The sequence below is a fragment of the Aspergillus pseudodeflectus genome, assembly GCF_044049435.1.
Source record: "Aspergillus pseudodeflectus strain CBS 756.74 chromosome Unknown BJX68scaffold_42, whole genome shotgun sequence".
Taxonomy (NCBI): Eukaryota; Fungi; Ascomycota; class Eurotiomycetes; order Eurotiales; family Aspergillaceae; genus Aspergillus; species Aspergillus pseudodeflectus.
The window spans coordinates 56,839-72,591 of NW_027263818.1; the positions used below are offsets into that span (position 1 = coordinate 56,839).

The 15,753-nt window shown below is 51.1% G+C and overlaps 7 protein-coding genes across 7 annotated transcripts; 4 read left to right on the top strand and 3 right to left on the bottom strand.

The window, feature by feature from the left end:
• Positions 1-397: 397 nt before the first annotated feature.
• On the top strand, positions 398-2,494 carry BJX68DRAFT_269732 (stress-regulated transcription factor RPN4; the record flags this gene model as incomplete). The annotated part of the gene is made up of 1 exon (XM_071046422.1): positions 398-2,494. One exon carries the CDS (start codon positions 398-400, stop codon positions 2,492-2,494), a length of 2,097 nt encoding a protein of 698 aa, XP_070895982.1.
• Positions 2,495-5,842: 3,348 nt separating this feature from the next.
• BJX68DRAFT_257168 (S-adenosyl-L-methionine-dependent methyltransferase) lies at positions 5,843-7,243 on the top strand (the record flags this gene model as incomplete). The annotated part of the gene is made up of 4 exons (XM_071043295.1): positions 5,843-6,013; positions 6,085-6,214; positions 6,277-6,403; positions 6,472-7,243. 4 exons carry the CDS (start codon positions 5,843-5,845, stop codon positions 7,241-7,243), a joined length of 1,200 nt encoding a protein of 399 aa, XP_070895983.1.
• Positions 7,244-7,284: 41 nt separating this feature from the next.
• BJX68DRAFT_149575 (Zn(II)2Cys6 transcription factor) lies at positions 7,285-9,177 on the bottom strand. Its single transcript, XM_071036646.1, has 2 exons — positions 8,874-9,177; positions 7,285-8,818 (listed from the first exon to the last, which is right to left on the bottom strand). Exons 1-2 carry the CDS (start codon positions 8,942-8,944, stop codon positions 7,327-7,329), a joined length of 1,563 nt encoding a protein of 520 aa, XP_070895984.1. The 5' UTR covers positions 8,945-9,177; the 3' UTR covers positions 7,285-7,326.
• An 899-nt stretch (positions 9,178-10,076) lies between these two features.
• On the bottom strand, positions 10,077-11,609 carry BJX68DRAFT_257170 (uncharacterized protein; the record flags this gene model as incomplete). Its single annotated transcript, XM_071043296.1, has 6 exons — positions 10,077-10,111; positions 10,235-10,680; positions 10,752-10,970; positions 11,079-11,156; positions 11,224-11,326; positions 11,366-11,609. 6 exons carry the CDS (start codon positions 11,607-11,609, stop codon positions 10,077-10,079), a joined length of 1,125 nt encoding a protein of 374 aa, XP_070895985.1.
• Positions 11,610-11,707: 98 nt separating this feature from the next.
• On the top strand, positions 11,708-12,345 carry BJX68DRAFT_149665 (uncharacterized protein). Its single transcript, XM_071036647.1, has one exon. The coding sequence runs from the start codon at positions 11,807-11,809 to the stop codon at positions 12,230-12,232; it is 426 nt and encodes a 141-aa protein (XP_070895986.1). The 5' UTR covers positions 11,708-11,806; the 3' UTR covers positions 12,233-12,345.
• A 450-nt stretch (positions 12,346-12,795) lies between these two features.
• Positions 12,796-14,115, bottom strand: BJX68DRAFT_243164 (histone H4). Its single transcript, XM_071041114.1, has 3 exons — positions 13,947-14,115; positions 13,601-13,876; positions 12,796-13,542 (listed from the first exon to the last, which is right to left on the bottom strand). Exons 1-3 carry the CDS (start codon positions 13,954-13,956, stop codon positions 13,517-13,519), a joined length of 312 nt encoding a protein of 103 aa, XP_070895987.1. The 5' UTR covers positions 13,957-14,115; the 3' UTR covers positions 12,796-13,516.
• Positions 14,116-14,771: 656 nt separating this feature from the next.
• hhtA (histone H3) lies at positions 14,772-15,331 on the top strand (the record flags this gene model as incomplete). The annotated part of the gene is made up of 3 exons (XM_071046423.1): positions 14,772-14,796; positions 14,889-14,996; positions 15,054-15,331. The coding sequence occupies 3 exons, from the start codon at positions 14,772-14,774 to the stop codon at positions 15,329-15,331; spliced, it is 411 nt and encodes a 136-aa protein (XP_070895988.1).
• Positions 15,332-15,753: the final 422 nt, after the last annotated feature.

Genomic DNA, 15,753 nt, shown 5'->3' on the forward strand with positions numbered 1-15,753 from the left:
AATCCTACAGGTGAGTCCAGCGGCGCTCTCTTATCGAACCATGACACCCAATCCCCACCAACTCCTACCATCATATCACTCTGACAGCGGGCATCGTCATATGGTTTTGTGAGTCAGGTTCTAACCCAAACACAACTTCAGAAACCAAAATCCGATTTAAAATCAACCTATCGCTCAATCCGTGATTATTGAGTGACCAGACTATTCCAGAACAATCCAATCGCAAAGCGACTTCAGTGCCGGCCCAACGGATCTCGCCTCCGCGATACTTGGTTGCAACAAACTCTACCACTGCCCGGTGGCCTTTGGTGCCAACCCAATACTTTATAAGCTCCTCCTTCTCCCACTTGGGTGGCGAATCCTCCCATCTCTAGCGCCTGACGTCCATTACTTTATCATGTTCATGCAGTCTTCGCGTAAAGCTGCCATCACAGAACCAACAACTCAAGTTCCTTTTATCAACTACCCCGACTCAGTCTTCATACAGGACGACCAGTTTCTCACCGACTACTCGCAAGAGATTCCTTTCCAGTACCTCAGTCACGAACAACCGCGGCTACAATCCGCCTTCGAGTACCGCCAGGGCTTGAACTTCGTCTCGCCACCCTCATCCGTGCCTTCGTCTCCAGCTTCGTCCGTCTCTCACTTGCCTGGGTCGACGGCAGTCGCTGCCGACTACTCTCCTGCCGTCTTTGACGGCTCCAGCTTTGAAGCTCCTTCGATGACCCCTGCCTCTTCATACAACCCTTCAATTGACGGTTACTCCGGCTCTCCTCAACAGCACTCCTTTTTGCCTTCCCAATACCAGCCACAACAGTTTGTCTTTGATAACTCGCCGATGTTGACGCAACAATTCATCCCCAACAACCACACCTGGAACCACAATCTGCACAATCTGCAGACACCAAGCTCGTCTTCAGGGAGGTCGCCGGGGAACTCTGTCCAGCAGCACACTGCTACTTACAGTGCTCCTACGAAGCCGCTGCCCACGCCTGTGCACACGCCACTGCAGCAGCAGTCGTACCTAACCCCTCAATATCATAAGAACGAATTCTCATCGCATGATGGTAGTCAGTCTGGGTTATTCATGGCGGACCAGCAACAGCAGCACTCACAACACCATGCCAACAGCGATTACTCGCTTGCACCCTCGGTTTCGACTGTGAGCCACAACTCGCCCGCCACTCCTCTTACAGGCTTCGAGGACGAGGAGGTTCCAAGGGCAGTGCACAATGGTGAGAATCAATTACCCGCTGATGACCGATGGTTGCATGAATACTTACGCCTTGATGCGCTTCCAGACTACAACAGCTCAAACGGACTTCCCCTGGGGATTCCCAAGCTCAACAGAACCATCACCGATGTCTACCAGGACGAGCTATACAATCCTGCGCAGGCGCAACAGGCTCCGAAGCAACCCGGCCATCAGCAGCAAAATCTCCTTGCGCCATCGTATCAGAACCCTCTAAGCGACCGCCTCAAGGCCGCAAACCAGGGCCATCTGTCTGCGCGAAACCGATCTCCCATAGGATCTATTCACAGAGACCGTTCTCCTTTCAGACAAAATTCCCCCCTTGCGGCAGAATTTGATCATGATGCCTTCGGACAGCCTGCAGTCACAAGCGCGCCTAACACTCACTCTGGAATTGGCATGCAACAAACGCAGGTCGAGCAGCCGAAAACGATATCGCCCAAGGATGCAGTACTGCACGATTTCGATCAAAATGAAGATCATTCATTGCCATATCTACAGCAGTCAGACTTCAACCTCGGTGACACTCTTGGGCTACGACAGGACAACACATTCCAGCCAGCTCCCAGCTTCCCATCGATGGAATCGTTCCCTCAGCAACTCGGCCAGGCTCCAGCATCATCCTCTCAGCCGTTTGTCTTCAGTCAGCCTCAGCAGCAGAGTCGGAGACCATCGCAGCAGCAAAGCAGTCTTTTGCATCAAACTCCAGAGTTTCCCGCTTCGCTGCCACGATTTGAGTCTACTGGAAGCGATGTCTTCTCCAATGGCATAACTTCTCCTTCTCTGTCAAAGACCATCCCTCAGCATGGTAACGCGATCAGCCGACCTCAGGACACCTCCGCCGATGGTGGCACCTACACCTGCACATACCACGGGTGCACTCAGCGCTTCGAGACGCCGGGCAAGCTGCAAAAGCACAAGCGTGAAGCCCACCGTCAAACCACCCCTGGAGGTCACCAGCCTGGGCGCGATGGAACATCACGCAACTCCCAGGCCGGTCCCCACAGGTGCGACAGGATCAACCCTCAGACAGGCAAGCCATGCGGGTCTATCTTCTCTCGACCATACGACTTGACGCGGCACGAGGATACGATTCACAACGCCCGTAAGCAGAAGGTCCGCTGCCATCTGTGCACCGAGGAAAAGACGTTCTCCCGCAATGATGCTCTGACTCGGCACATGCGGGTCGTTCACCCTGAAGTTGACTGGCCCGGCAAACAGAGGCGCAGGGGCCGGGATTAGACTTCGCGCTCTCTCGCACAGGGCCCTTGAGTTTGCCAGAGCAATTCCCAATTGTGGAGCAACGAATGAGACGAGCTGCTTCGAGTTTCCACATCGAATGGTTTTAATGACTCGACATGAGATGAGCCAGCCTCTGATGTCATTGGCGCCGCCCAATGTGGAAAGGGTCTGCTTACCAAACCAGATCGTCGCGGAGACTTCCAAACTGGGCTAGAGCGCGGGCGCCGACGCAGCCCAAGAACGCATTCATGATGTCATGGCTACCACCGACTGACGTCCCCGTTCTCAAAAAGGGCATCACTATCACAACTGTCATCGGCTCGAAATGACGCATTCCTTTCTCTTTCCGTCCTCCTTTACATCTTCTAATTGTCATTCTTCTGTATTGTTAAGCAAGCCAGCCTTCTGCTTTTTTCTTTTTTTTACGATTGGGTCATAGATTTTGCTTTTTTTGCGGCATGGGTGGGGAAAATCGTTGCATCAAAAGAAGCAGATTGTTTTCTTTAGACATGGGTGGGATTGGTTTCTTCACGGGTTACGCTGTACTATATTGATATGTACGATGCTATGATGCTTTGCATGATTATTCGGTGTTTGCTTTGATACAGTTGCATTGGACCAGCAGAGCTTGGGTTCGAAGGCGCGCACAAGGTTCGAGTTGACTGTACATTATTTCTGTACTTTGCAATTGTACAACAACATGCTACGCACTTGATCATTACGAATTGGTGACCATGATTAAATTGTCTTCTCTGAGCTTCTATGATGTATTCCAGAATTTGGAATGATTAAGTCATTATCATTCATCCGAAAAACCGCTTTGCAAATCGCTACGTTACTAGACTGCGAGTGAAACCTTTTAGTTAAAATGGAACAAAAGTCCCCATGCCAGCTAGAATATGGATATGATAAACGCCCCCACTACTCCGAGTACTACCCCCGTCGAAGACTGGGGTCCCGTATGCATTGAAACGCATTGTAAAAGACACGACGATCAAACGTCAGGATTAGTATGAAACCCAACCTCAAAAATGGAGGGTCGGACTCCATTACCCCACCCCTGCTACCAGGACCCAGCTCCTGTGGTGCAGACCCACCGGGGTGCAGAGTCGTACAGAGGAGTAGTTACGTTGTAGGCGTCGACGATCAAGGATCCTGTGCTATTGAGTCGATTGTAGAATTGCAGATCCGTGGCTGTGTAGTTATAGTATGTACTTTATGTCCCCAAAGTAGATTGGGGTCATGTAGGGGTTCGATTGGGTGTTTCGGTGTGCTTGGATACCCAAGGGAGTTGTGGCTTCGGGCTCGTGATGATCTTGGTGACCCTATGCTGGGAGTTTGGTTAGGCTCTGTGACGGTGGCTGCTCGACTTTTTCCCAGGATTGGCATTGAGATATCGATGGCCCGGGTTTCTCTACATGAGTAGTGATATGGGTAGTAAGTACTAAGCGCTGCCAAGCGAGGAAGGAGCGACTGTCCCCAGCCCTGCCCAGGCGCTCCGCTCCTTCCCTTATAGGACCGTCACGTGGCAATGGCCTCGAAGAGCATCCAGCTCCTTCGACCGCAGCACATCTCACAAGTTCAACTGAAGGCGCTTCATTTGTTTCGTGCGGTCCGAACAGCACGCGATCAACATGTGAGGCCGTCAATTGCGTCCTCGCGAGTCGGACGATCTTGAGGTTCTCAAACCACCTTAGATCATACCACCTTCAAAGCTTCCAAGTGAGTCAACTCCTTACTTTCCGCGCATACACTACACAGACGCAGATTCTTCATCCTTGGTCCCCGAATCGAAGCATCTGGCGTGCTATCCAGGCGTCCGGTCGTCAACGCCCTCGATCCCCCGCGATATCCCGAGCGTCCTTGAAGCCGTGTCACGAGATCCACAGGGTTTATGGAGTATACTCAATGAACCTGTATTGAGTTTTACATCCAAGATCACAGGACTGTATCAGCTGTTCTATCATCAGGCTTTGGCGGCCGACGTTACCAGATTCTGAGCGCGACGCACCCTCGTTTGAGTTTGTTCTGGTGTTCAACGAAGAAGCCGTGCCTGAAGTCTGGATGAAGTGTTGTTCCTTCGCCTCAAAATTTAGGGTGGCAGTTTCCCGCCGTTCGGGTTCCTGCAGCGTTTCATTAGGTTCCTGTTGAACTCAAATTTGAGCTTGGGTGAGGCTGCCATCGACCGGCTGGTTCCTGGCCACGGGATGCTTTATCCGTTGTCAAAGCCCGGAAAGAGTAAGCGCCCTCAAGGTTGAAGTAATCGTCATTATATCCCTTTGCGCGAAGCCTAAATCTGTGCTTGTGACGCCCAAGCCAGCCCGGTAGGCTCAGTTTCCCGGTCATTAGTCATTGTAGCTTAACTCGAAGTCGACAGAGCACTCAAATCCAGATCAACCATGGCTTGGGACGTGGTAGCCGGCGGAATCATTCAGAGACACGCCCCGCGGTCGTACGTCTCTTCAATACCCTAGGTCTCCTAGTTTTCAAGGCCGGCACATGTTCTTCTGAATGCCCTTTTCAGGGATTGAAATGTACGGCAGGTGGTGAGAGGATTCACAAGAGTGAATGCCTTGTAGAGCCCAGTAAGCCTAGATTGAGGATACGAGTCGAGAAATGCCATGGACATCATCCAAACGGTGGGAACGCGCCTCTCAGGTACTTCGGGCATGGACGCGAAAAACGGACAAGGCCACTGAGCTATTGCCTGCTGCCGACGGTAGAGAGCGAGCAGATATAGTTCTAACTACCAGGATCCCAGTCAGAAAGCGCAATATCTATGCAAGTTGCAACAGACAAAACGCCATGCCTCACTCTGGTGGGGAGCAAATTGTTCTATGGCTAAATTGAGAACAGTCACGAATATGTGCCGTTTCCGTGAGCCATTAGATGAGCTCATATCAATACGATCTCACTCTGTCAGCACTAATTAGCAGTCACATTGTTTGCCGGAGGGCTGAAAGTGCATACTCGAAACGTCTTCAATTCTAGCGCACTGCATAGTGTCTTTGGATGTCAAACATGGCAGGCCAGATCGTCTCCTGTCTGCAGTGCAGGCTCCACTGAAGGGACATTGTGTGTCTGTGATTCGTCCGAACGTGTACTTGGTCAAGCTAAAAGGTTAGCGGAGGCTTAGCGCTACATGAGATCGCTGTCAGCCGCATCTAAGAACGTTGGCGCGACTCATGGAAGAGACGGACCAGATTGTCCGGGTTTTTGAATGGCCATGGCCGACTTATTTTCATGGTCTGCCGCCAGGGTATAAGAGCATCGCACAGGCCCGTTTTCCTCGTCTTCTTTCGTCTCTCCATCACATTCAATTTGTCCTTTCCAATTCGAAGTACAGCCATGGCGAGCACTCTTTCCGATCTCACTGCGACCATAACATCTGCTCTTTCGAGCCTCCCACCACAAGACAAGATCCAGGATGCTGAGCGTATGCAGCTCCTCGAGGCAATTAACCGCTTGCAAGCAGAGCTTGAGCCACCTCCTGTATCAATCCGACGTATTTGTTTCTCGGTATGTCGTTGGTCTTCGTCTAATCCATGTACCTCTTTTTTGAGACGGATGGTCATGCTAATGTTGCACAGCACTACTCACTTGTGATCATTCGGGTTGCCCAAGGCATGGGGGTCTTCGACGCTTTCGTCGAGTCCGAGGGTGCACATTTGACCCTGCAAGAGCTTTCTCCAAAGATTGAGGGTGATGAAAAGCTTCTGAGTATGTATCGATCTTCTCCTATTCTCTCAAGAGTCAGGAACACTGACGCCTGTGATCCGTAGAGCGTGTCATGCGCTTCCTCTGCGCGCATCGTATCTTCAAGGAAGTTGCTGGTGAAACATATCAGCCTTTGCCGTTGGCGATGGCCTTCGGAACCGGGTCTGTGCCAGGAGAGATGATTAAGCACTTGTAGGTGTTGCACAATGCTTCATTTTCAGCCTTTGCCACCCCGACGCTTACTGATTTCGTTTCTTTAGCCATGCCTGTATGCAAGCAAGTGCGAAGATCTTCGCGTACCTTGAAGAAAGGGGTTATAAAAACCCCGAGGATGCTTACGATGCCCCTTTCCAACTGGCATATAATACCAAGGAACACTATTTTGATTGGCTCAAGAAGAATCCTGAAGTTCAAAAGGCTTTCAACGCGGTCATGACGACAAGTCAGCAGTTCCGCGGAGAAAATTGGTTTGAGATGTTTCCAGTTACTGAGAAGCTGAAACTGAACACATCTGAGCCCTCGGATAGAGCCTTGCTCGTCGACATTGGCGGCGGCGTTGGCCACGACATCAAAGCTTTCAGAAACAGGTTCCCAAAGCTCACGGGACAGCTAATCCTTCAGGATCTCCCTCAAGTCATTGGCGCCATCAAAGAGCCACTCCCTGGTGGTATCACTGCAATCGGCCATGACATGTTCAAGCCACAGCCAATCAAGGGTGCGAAAGCGTACTATTTACGAACGGTATTGCACGACTGGCCGGAGAAGCAAGCCCTGGAGGCTCTTTCCTGCATTCGTGAGGCGATGGCGGAGGACTCTATCCTCCTTATTCATGAACACACAACCCCTGAGGGAGCCAATGTGCCGCCACTAGCCGCGACGCTCGATTTCCATATGATGGAGATCTTCTCCGCCTTGGAAAGAACTGAGAAGGAATGGGTCACTCTTCTTGAGAAGGCGGGTTTCAAGGTAGCTAAGGTCTGGAAGGATCAGTCGAACACACATCCCGTTGCTGTCTTCGAGGCGACCCTGTAACAGGAGAGGCCAATACATCATCAGTTGGGAAATCGTGTAAAGTCGCAGAATGTCGATGGCCACGCAGCCGCCAAAGGTTCCATTTAAAGTATAGAATTTGAGACCAAATTACAGTCACTGGGTAGCTGCATCTTGTATTGAATTGGTCCATGTATGTGTTGACGGGGGAGTATCTTGGAAGCGTGGACAGTGGGCCAATTCACAGCATGCGGAGTCGACTCGAAGATCTTGGAAAGATACGAGTTCAACGCTTTCGCGGCTTCGTCGTCAACACCCAAGACCTCGAGCCGGTCACTAGCTTGCATTTCTTTCCTGAGGGTTTCAAGGGCTATCGAAGCCACCATGTTAGAGTTGACAACTGCTTCGCAATGCGGCCAACTCAACAAGATTTCGATTGCTTGCAGGCGTATCAAGTAGTTTGGGCATCGGGTCACGACATACAGGCACGGTATGATACCGTAGTCCATTGTGATCGTTGGACGCTCCGAGAACTCCGCGAGAAAACCCCTAAGAGCCGATAGCAAGGCAGCAAATTCGGGAGTCCAGCTGGAAGGCAACGGCCCGTCAATGAGGCACGTCTTGATAGCGAGGATCTGGCCCAAACATTGCAGCTTTGAAAGGCCGAGTCCTCGTTGCTCCTTGTAACTGAACCTAGAGTGGGGTTTGTCGCAAAGCGTTTGTATCTGGGCTTGGAGTTTATAGTAGACAGAGAGAATTCGCTCCTGTTTGCGGTGCAGTTCAACGTAATCCGCTGCAATATCAGTCCCGGTGAGCAACCAGGCTTTGGCGAGAAAAGGTATTCCCACGTTTAATGCACATCTCACACTCATACGCACATCATCTAGGGTATGCAACTCGTCCGTCTCAGGCCAATCCTCCTCTAGTCCGCCGCCTGAAAAGAGAAACGGCTCCCCTGGCCCAAAATGAGAAAATTCGGTGTCCAGCCTTTGAAACATGTAAATCAAACCATCGTCTAGCTCCGGTATACACCGTTGCTGCCGCTGTTGCTGTGTCTCTTGTAGAATGCGAAGGCCGCCTCTCAGGTGTTGTAGGGCATTGTCATATCGTCCCATCAGCAGATCCGAGAGAACGAAAAGCAAGCAGCACAGCAGCATAACCTCCCGAAGCTGGGGGTCGTTCGAAGCCTGGCGCCGGTGAAGGATTTCATAGGCGCGAGAAGCCTGATCCAGCGCGAACCTATGTCGAGGATGGCTGAGATCTTCCCCCGACAAACGCATCTGGTTCTGCTCCGAGTCCTCGTGCAAAGCGCCAAGCATGTTGGCAGCATGGTAGACGGCACGGTCGACGTGGCTCATCTGCATGGCCACTTTCTCCCACAGCGGCTGGTCGAAGAACATCGATAAACTCGGGATGGAGGAGTGCATGAAATATGAAAAGCAGCGTTTCTCGTCCGTCGTTGTCAACCAGGCCAGTCGGGGAGCGATGTCGGGGTAGAGGGCGAGCGCAAGCCTTGCGACAGGCAAACGAGCCAGGTCATATCCATCGCACTTTCGACCAGTGGATGTGCATTTATTACATGCACCGGGTGCTTCGTCACATTTTATATGGCGAGCGCTATTCCACGAATCAGTCTAAGCACATTCATCCGCTGGTTGATTAATGACCTTACCGGCAAGTTCGACATCCTGTAGATGATCGCTTCGCGAACTTTCTGTGTCTCTTTGGAGGTTGCATGACCATATTTGCAGAGCCAGAATATTATAGAGCTGACAACAGCGGCTTCAGGAAACAGGGGGAAAAGACTCATGGCGGAGCTGAAGCTTGGAAGTCATGACTATGTGGGGGCTGCGCCAAGATTCAGGCGACCTAGAGCCGGTTGTTCCAATGCATGGTTTAGTATAAAGGCACCGAGCCTAAGGCTCTAAAGAGCTGTGAATAAAGCATTTTAGCCGTAGACCAAGCTCTGTTGTAGGTTGAGTGTTGAGGTCTAACTTGGAACTTGTTTGCTCCTTCCATCTCAGGAATCACGTAAGCCGCAACAAACCAAGCTTCAGGGGGTTGCCTAGCGGCTTGGCTACTAGTACTTGAATTAGCGGCATAAAATTATGTACTAGAGCTCGATCCTAGTGTGCATAAAAAGGTCGTTCACCAGGACGACAACAAGACCATCACCGAAGAACATGTTTTGAGACTACTGGAATTATGAGTCTGATGGCCTCAGAGCAACGAAACCAATGTCAACCGCAGAAAAGCCCTGAGAAATCGCGAGGCTGAGTCTGGACCGAGTCCTCATTGCCATCGGAGCTTTACTCCTTGTGAGGATTACTTGTCAGGACCTTAGCTCTTTATTCATGAGATCAGCACCCAGGTAGCAGTGCTCTTATAAAGCCTTCTCATTCTTACCTACCCTAGGTAGCTTATAGATTCTTCCTTTATGTATCTATGACACGCCTCCGTCTTCCCATGCCCATCGCCTTTGAAATACTTCCCCGTTCCTTGAGTGTCTGGGAATAGTAGAATAGCAAATGACCTTTGTCCTCCAGGCGCAAGCTCGTAGTCGTATCCTCTTTGAGAAGGAATGAATGTAATCTCGAAGGAATGGCAATTAGTGACGACATGAGGTAGGGAATGAGTGATGGATATCTAGATCAGCTGAACAGCCACATATGATGCCCATGGTATGACAGTGCATCGCTAAAGATTCTGACACGGCCAGATCAATGGATGCACATTCGCGACTTCTTACCATAAACTGGTCCGCATGGGCACAGACGATACCTTGGTCTGGGCAGATATAAATGTGTTGATATTATTTCTGTGGAATGGCAAGGAGTGCACGAAGGCGGATCTGACGGACTGAACTGTTAGACCTCTAGAAATGATGAAGTGTGCTCGGGCAGTCTAACTCTGCGGCGCGTAATAAGCAGGGCGTTATCAAGACATGCCTCACACGCTGGGGGATTGCCCGCGTGTCATAGACATGATAAGCCGTACTCTGAAGAGTTCGAGTCCATAGCTTTGCATCCTTACTCTCCGGTCCCTTCCAAACATTCTTCGCCAGTCTATCCCTAGCTGCCTGCATGCTTCTCAATAACTCATCGTCCGGTAGGTCGAGTAGATTCGTAGAGTCAGCTGGAAGCATCTTCAGCGCCCCCAGCGTAACAAAGTAAGCTGCTGATGTTTGTGTCCTGCTCTCGGCAAGTCTCCTGCAGGCCTCGCCCCACAGCTTCGTCACATGTTGGCTCTGTGGCAGGAAAGGCATCACCACATTCCAAATATGTGGCATAGTCTGATACCGCACAAACGTCACAGGAACTCCGGAAGCTTTGATATTCTTGACCAAGAACCCGATTCCATCCGCATACGTTTCCTCCCCTGCTGCAATCCACATTGGCGACATACCCGTCCAGTCGGTCCAGATCGAAGGGTCGATGAGCGGATGGCACAAAGCAGAATTATCACAGTGCAAGTCGTCCCTTGTGTAATGGACGGCCAGATACCGTCTGCTGGGAAATCAGGTTGAAGCCAGGGTGCGCCCTCTGATAACCACTCGAATGACTCGAACTTCTTCACGGATGGGAGGGATAAGGCGAGGCCGGAACCGGGCGAGATGAATACGCATCCTTTTGGCATTACAGCCGGGACGTCTCGACAATTAAAGCGACGTGTTGGCCCCGTGGAGCGGTTCAGCGATTGAATGACTTGGAGCAGGTGAAGGTGGAGGATTGCAGCCCCGATTCCCCGACGAAAATCAGCTTCTCTGGGTCTATGGGCTCATGGAAGAACCCGGGAGGCGGGGAGAGGAGGTAAAAAATAGGCAACGAGGACGTCGAGGAGAAGAGTTGGCAAGGTATGCTGCGGAACGAGTCGGTACTGAAAGGTAAAGACCCGCGACCCACTGCGCTTGCAGAGTTGAGTGTGCAATGGACGCACGCCAGGAGGGTCAGCACGACTGCATGATATTCCATTGGCGCCCGCCTGGGGTAAGGATGTTTGAAATAATAATGCGTGCTGCTTACAACATGCGCCTTCCCGATAGATAGAGAAGGGTCTCATCACTTGTGCTGCTTGTCTGTATTGCCTTGAAGGCCTCGTGGTCATTAACACTGGGCTGCAGGGCGTCTGAGTCTTTTTCTTCGTTCTCGACGGCAATCTATTCACCCTTGTCGATAACAGAGGGCAGTGGAGGATCAAGCTTCTCCAAGCCCCCGCTCTTGCCTTTATAAAGACTCCAAAGCCAGTCGCGCAATGCCTTATCCACCGTAGGGTCAGGAGTAGGGGTTTCAATCTTGCTGATGAAGATGGGAGCTTTCATGTGGTCTTTCACGGAACGGCTGGGCCTGCAGCTCTTGAAGCCCTTGCGGAAGGCTAAAATGGCCTTTACCTGACCTTCGGTGGTATTCATTGAGACATCGTGGAAAGCACCAAACTGTTGTAAGCGGAATCTTCAAGGCTGAAACCAGCAGGCCTATAAATACGTGGTATGGGTCCACGTAATCACGACTGCCCTGTCCAGTTTCTGTTGGGGGGAGATAGTAGTAGGGCTGATGGACGAAGCATATCCTGGGTCCGCTGGCTAGCCGCATTTTTGCGTTCGGGTCGATGATTTGCTACCTGGTTCGGGCATTCCTTTCTTTGTGTTGTAGTGTGTTGTGTTGTGGAATCGCCCATATATATGTTCCCTGTATATGGTCCGACTGTCCAGTCGTCTCTTCGGTTGTCCCAGTACGTGTAGATTTCCTTGTCCCAATTGAACCGTATCCAGCCATGCCCACTCATAGCCTGTCTCTGGTGTATTTGTGCTTTTTGGCGGCTTGTATGTATCCCGTGAAGTGTGTGCATTCTATCGATATTTCTGAGATGTGTCACCCTGTGAGGGAATTAGGCATTGGGCACCGGTATTCTGACTTTTTCCAGCGCGTCTCTTATCCTATCCACCTGGTGGTGGGCTTGCGTTGGTTTTGCGGTTGTCAGTCACCGGTCCTCCACGCATTTCGCCCGAATGCATTGTCGCCGTGCCATTTGTAGCCATTCGCGTGGTTTCGCCGAGTTTCATGGTCAACATTAAACGTACAGAATATCAGACGCGTAAATTTATCAACTGCTGCGGAGCCATCTGCCGTCAGGGATGCGGTTGAATGCATTCCAGCAACATCGTGACAGCGCGACAGTTTCGCGACTCTTGGGGCCGATCAGTGCAGGGTGTCGACTATTCCTAGTCTGGGGTCTTGGCGGTAACTTGCAACGCAGTGGCAAATTTCCTATTCCGCTTGTCTTGGCATGATTTGCTCTCCTCTGGCTTCGATATCGAATGATGAAAAGTGGCGTTTATGTCCGCAATGGTTGGGTTGTCTCGTTTGTAGAGGTCCTAGGTAGGCTATTAGTATGGTTATTGAGAGTTATACGTCCATTTAATGCGCGTCTTGGGTCCGTGTCCCATGTACTACATGTCGTCTTCACTGTCTGCAGGAACTATATATATCATCATGCTATACCCATCACACTCCCATATCTACCACTACGGACGGATATCCACTCCACGACGTGCATACCAGGACATAACAGTGAAATAGCAGGAATCTGGACAAGAGGACAAATGTTACGACGGACCTATAAGTAGACTGGTTCTTACAGAACAACATCACAGGCTCATTGAGACCAGAATCGAAAAACTGGAAGATCAAGGATAAAGCCACATTGAAGACACGAAAGCAAACCACAGGAGCAAACAAACAACACAGCCCACAGAATACAGGCCATCAGACATAAAGGTAAACATAGACATACACAAGCACGCAATCAATGATATAGGACAGCACAGGTACTGCGATATAGACTCATAGTAAAATAAACCGCAAGTATGAGCGTATCACGACCAACGATGCGCCAGCCGGACATAAACCGAGGGAAGACCCGACGCGCCAAAAACACAAGAGCTGAGTGAAAAAAAGAAAACTACTCGGACGAAGTTGATTTTTGATCATTTGTATTCATGATCGCGTCTCATGCCGCGCGATCCTATTTAGCCCATGGCACCAGCCGAAGCATGAAGGCTGTTATGATACAGAAAATCAAAGACGACCACCAGCAGACGAGTTGTGGACGCGTTGGAAAAGTAAATAAAAAAGTACGTTAAGAAAAACCCAGAGACCCATGACACTTGTGTAATAAAAGATCAAGAACACCCCAACGTCCCAGTCATACCGTGAACCAACCCGAAAAAGCAAACCGTCGCGTCACTGCTGCGGAAGGACAACTGACGCGCCGACCGCGCAGGATGGTGGAAACGAAAACAATGAAGAAAGAACACGCTTAACCACCGAAACCGTAGAGGGTACCTGATAGCAATCAAGGTTAGAATAGGCAGGAGAGAAGCTGCAGAAGAGAAACACTCACGTCCTTGACGCTTGAGGGCGTAGACGACATCGAGGGAAGTGACAGTCTTGCGCTTGGCGTGTTCAGTGTAGGTGACGGCGTCACGGATGACACCCTCGAGGAAGGTCTTAAGGACACCACGGGTCTCCTCGTAGATCATGGCGGAGATACGCTTGACACCACCACGGCGGGCAAGACGACGGATAGCGGGCTTGGTGATACCCTGGATGTTGTCGCGCAAGATCTTGCGGTGACGCTTGGCGCCACCCTTTCCGAGACCCTTGCCACCTTTGCCGCCTGTCCAAAGAAACACATCAGTCCGAGGATCTTCAAGATCGATTCCATCAGGAAGCTGGAGGTCACTTACGTCCAGACATGTTGATAATGTGTTGAAAGGAATAAACTTAAGGTTGGAGATGTGGAGATAAGTTGGGTGTCGAATGGTGGTCGAGAGATTGATGGGATAGGGAGAAGCGGATGACTTCCATGGGACGAGAGATATTTGTATAGTCAGGCGAAGCGCGTGGGGAGCGGACTGGAATCACTCGCGAAAAGCGTGATCGTCCAATCAGAGCGGAGGATCCGAGCAGCGGGCTCGCGGCCCCGGTAACGTGACCATGACGCCAGTGATTACGCTGGGGAAGAGCTTGATCTCGACGCGACAACGCGCCGTGACGGTGATCAACATTCAGAGCGACAAAAGTGAATTCCTACATAGCGAAGAAACTATAGAGTTCTTCTGATCCAGCGACATACCAGCGTTGAGGTTGGGATCAGTTGGTGCAGCGAGGCATTCTAAATCCGTGATCCTGGGTTCCCATTGGCCGAACCATTAGGCCTCCTCTCGCTTAGCGCAATGACGAACTGCCAGGACTGACCGCCCTGTCCCGCAACCCTTTTGATTTTCCCAGCAAAAACGGGCCCGCGAAATCACGGCTTATGGTGTGCTGCTTTCCGAACACTTTTTCTGATCAAAGGAAACGGCGCTAAGGCCACCCAACTTGACTGGCAAACACCAGATCACCCACCCGCTTCTCGCTTACTACAAATACCTTCCCCCACCCGCCCCCTCCATCTTTCTTCCAACTATCTGTCCTTTCAGTCGACAACCAATTTAGCCATCGACTTTCCATCGACATCATCACTTTTTCATCCCAAATTCAACTAAATCCATCAAACCTCATCATCTACAATGGCTAGAACCAAGCAGACTGCCCGTAAGTCCTGACATCGCTGTCCTTTCTCTTGTGACGCGACCGAGTCGCTGTCGACGCGCCTCTGAATAACATCACGCTAACTCCCAATCTAGGTAAGTCCACTGGTGGCAAGGCTCCCCGTAAGCAGCTCGCTTCCAAGGCCGCTCGCAAGGCCGCCCCCTCCACCGGAGGTGTCAAGAAGCCTCACCGTTACAAGCCTGGTAAGTAACACTGTGATGATCCTACTTCACTGCCTCGTTTCTAACATGCTTAAACAGGTACCGTCGCTCTCCGTGAGATCCGTCGTTACCAGAAGTCCACCGAGCTCCTGATCCGCAAGCTCCCCTTCCAGCGTCTCGTCCGTGAGATCGCCCAGGATTTCAAGTCCGACCTCCGCTTCCAGTCCTCCGCCATCGGTGCTCTCCAGGAGTCCGTTGAGGCTTACCTCGTCTCCCTCTTCGAGGACACCAACCTCTGCGCCATCCACGCCAAGCGTGTCACCATCCAGTCCAAGGACATCCAGCTTGCCCGCCGCCTCCGTGGTGAGCGCTCTTAAGTTCGATTTCGTGGTTGGTTCTTCTGGGAAGGCGATAATGGGGTTTTGTTTCTCTTTTTTTTCACGACTGGCGATACATGACGGGTTTTCTTTTTCCAATATCAATGGGTTCGGCAATGGGTTTCGTGTTTTTCTCGATCGATAAATAGTAGGCTGCCCATTCAGCGGCTGGACGGATCATCATGGATGCTTTCGAATGCTATGTACATTAAAGGAATTTCCTATCCTCGAACGGTGTCTTTGTCAATGCCACCGGATGGCATAGAGCGAATACAGTGTCCTATGAACAGTCAATCACAGTCTGGATCATAATATCTTCGTACTATCAGTAAACGACGCGACCGTGGCGCGATCCCCGAGCCTGACCGCGTCGCGGCCTCAGCATTGCCCATCGCACCCGTACTGTGTATGCCGTATAGTAT

What these genes read in the sequence shown, in the direction of transcription:
- BJX68DRAFT_149575 (XM_071036646.1), bottom strand. Translation starts at nt 8,944, where the DNA reads ATGGTCATGCAACCTCCAAAGAGACACAGAAAGTTCGCGAAGCGATCA. An exon ending in ACAGGATGTCGAACTTGCCG is followed by an intron (nt 8,819 to 8,873) that starts GTAAGGTCATTA and finishes TTCGTGGAATAG; the next exon opens with CGCTCGCCATATAAAATGTG.
- BJX68DRAFT_149665 (XM_071036647.1), top strand. Translation starts at nt 11,807, where the DNA reads ATGATTTGCTACCTGGTTCGGGCATTCCTTTCTTTGTGTTGTAGTGTG.
- BJX68DRAFT_243164 (XM_071041114.1), bottom strand. An exon ending in CGCCCTCAAGCGTCAAGGAC is followed by an intron (nt 13,543 to 13,600) that starts GTGAGTGTTTCT and finishes GATTGCTATCAG; the next exon opens with GTACCCTCTACGGTTTCGGT.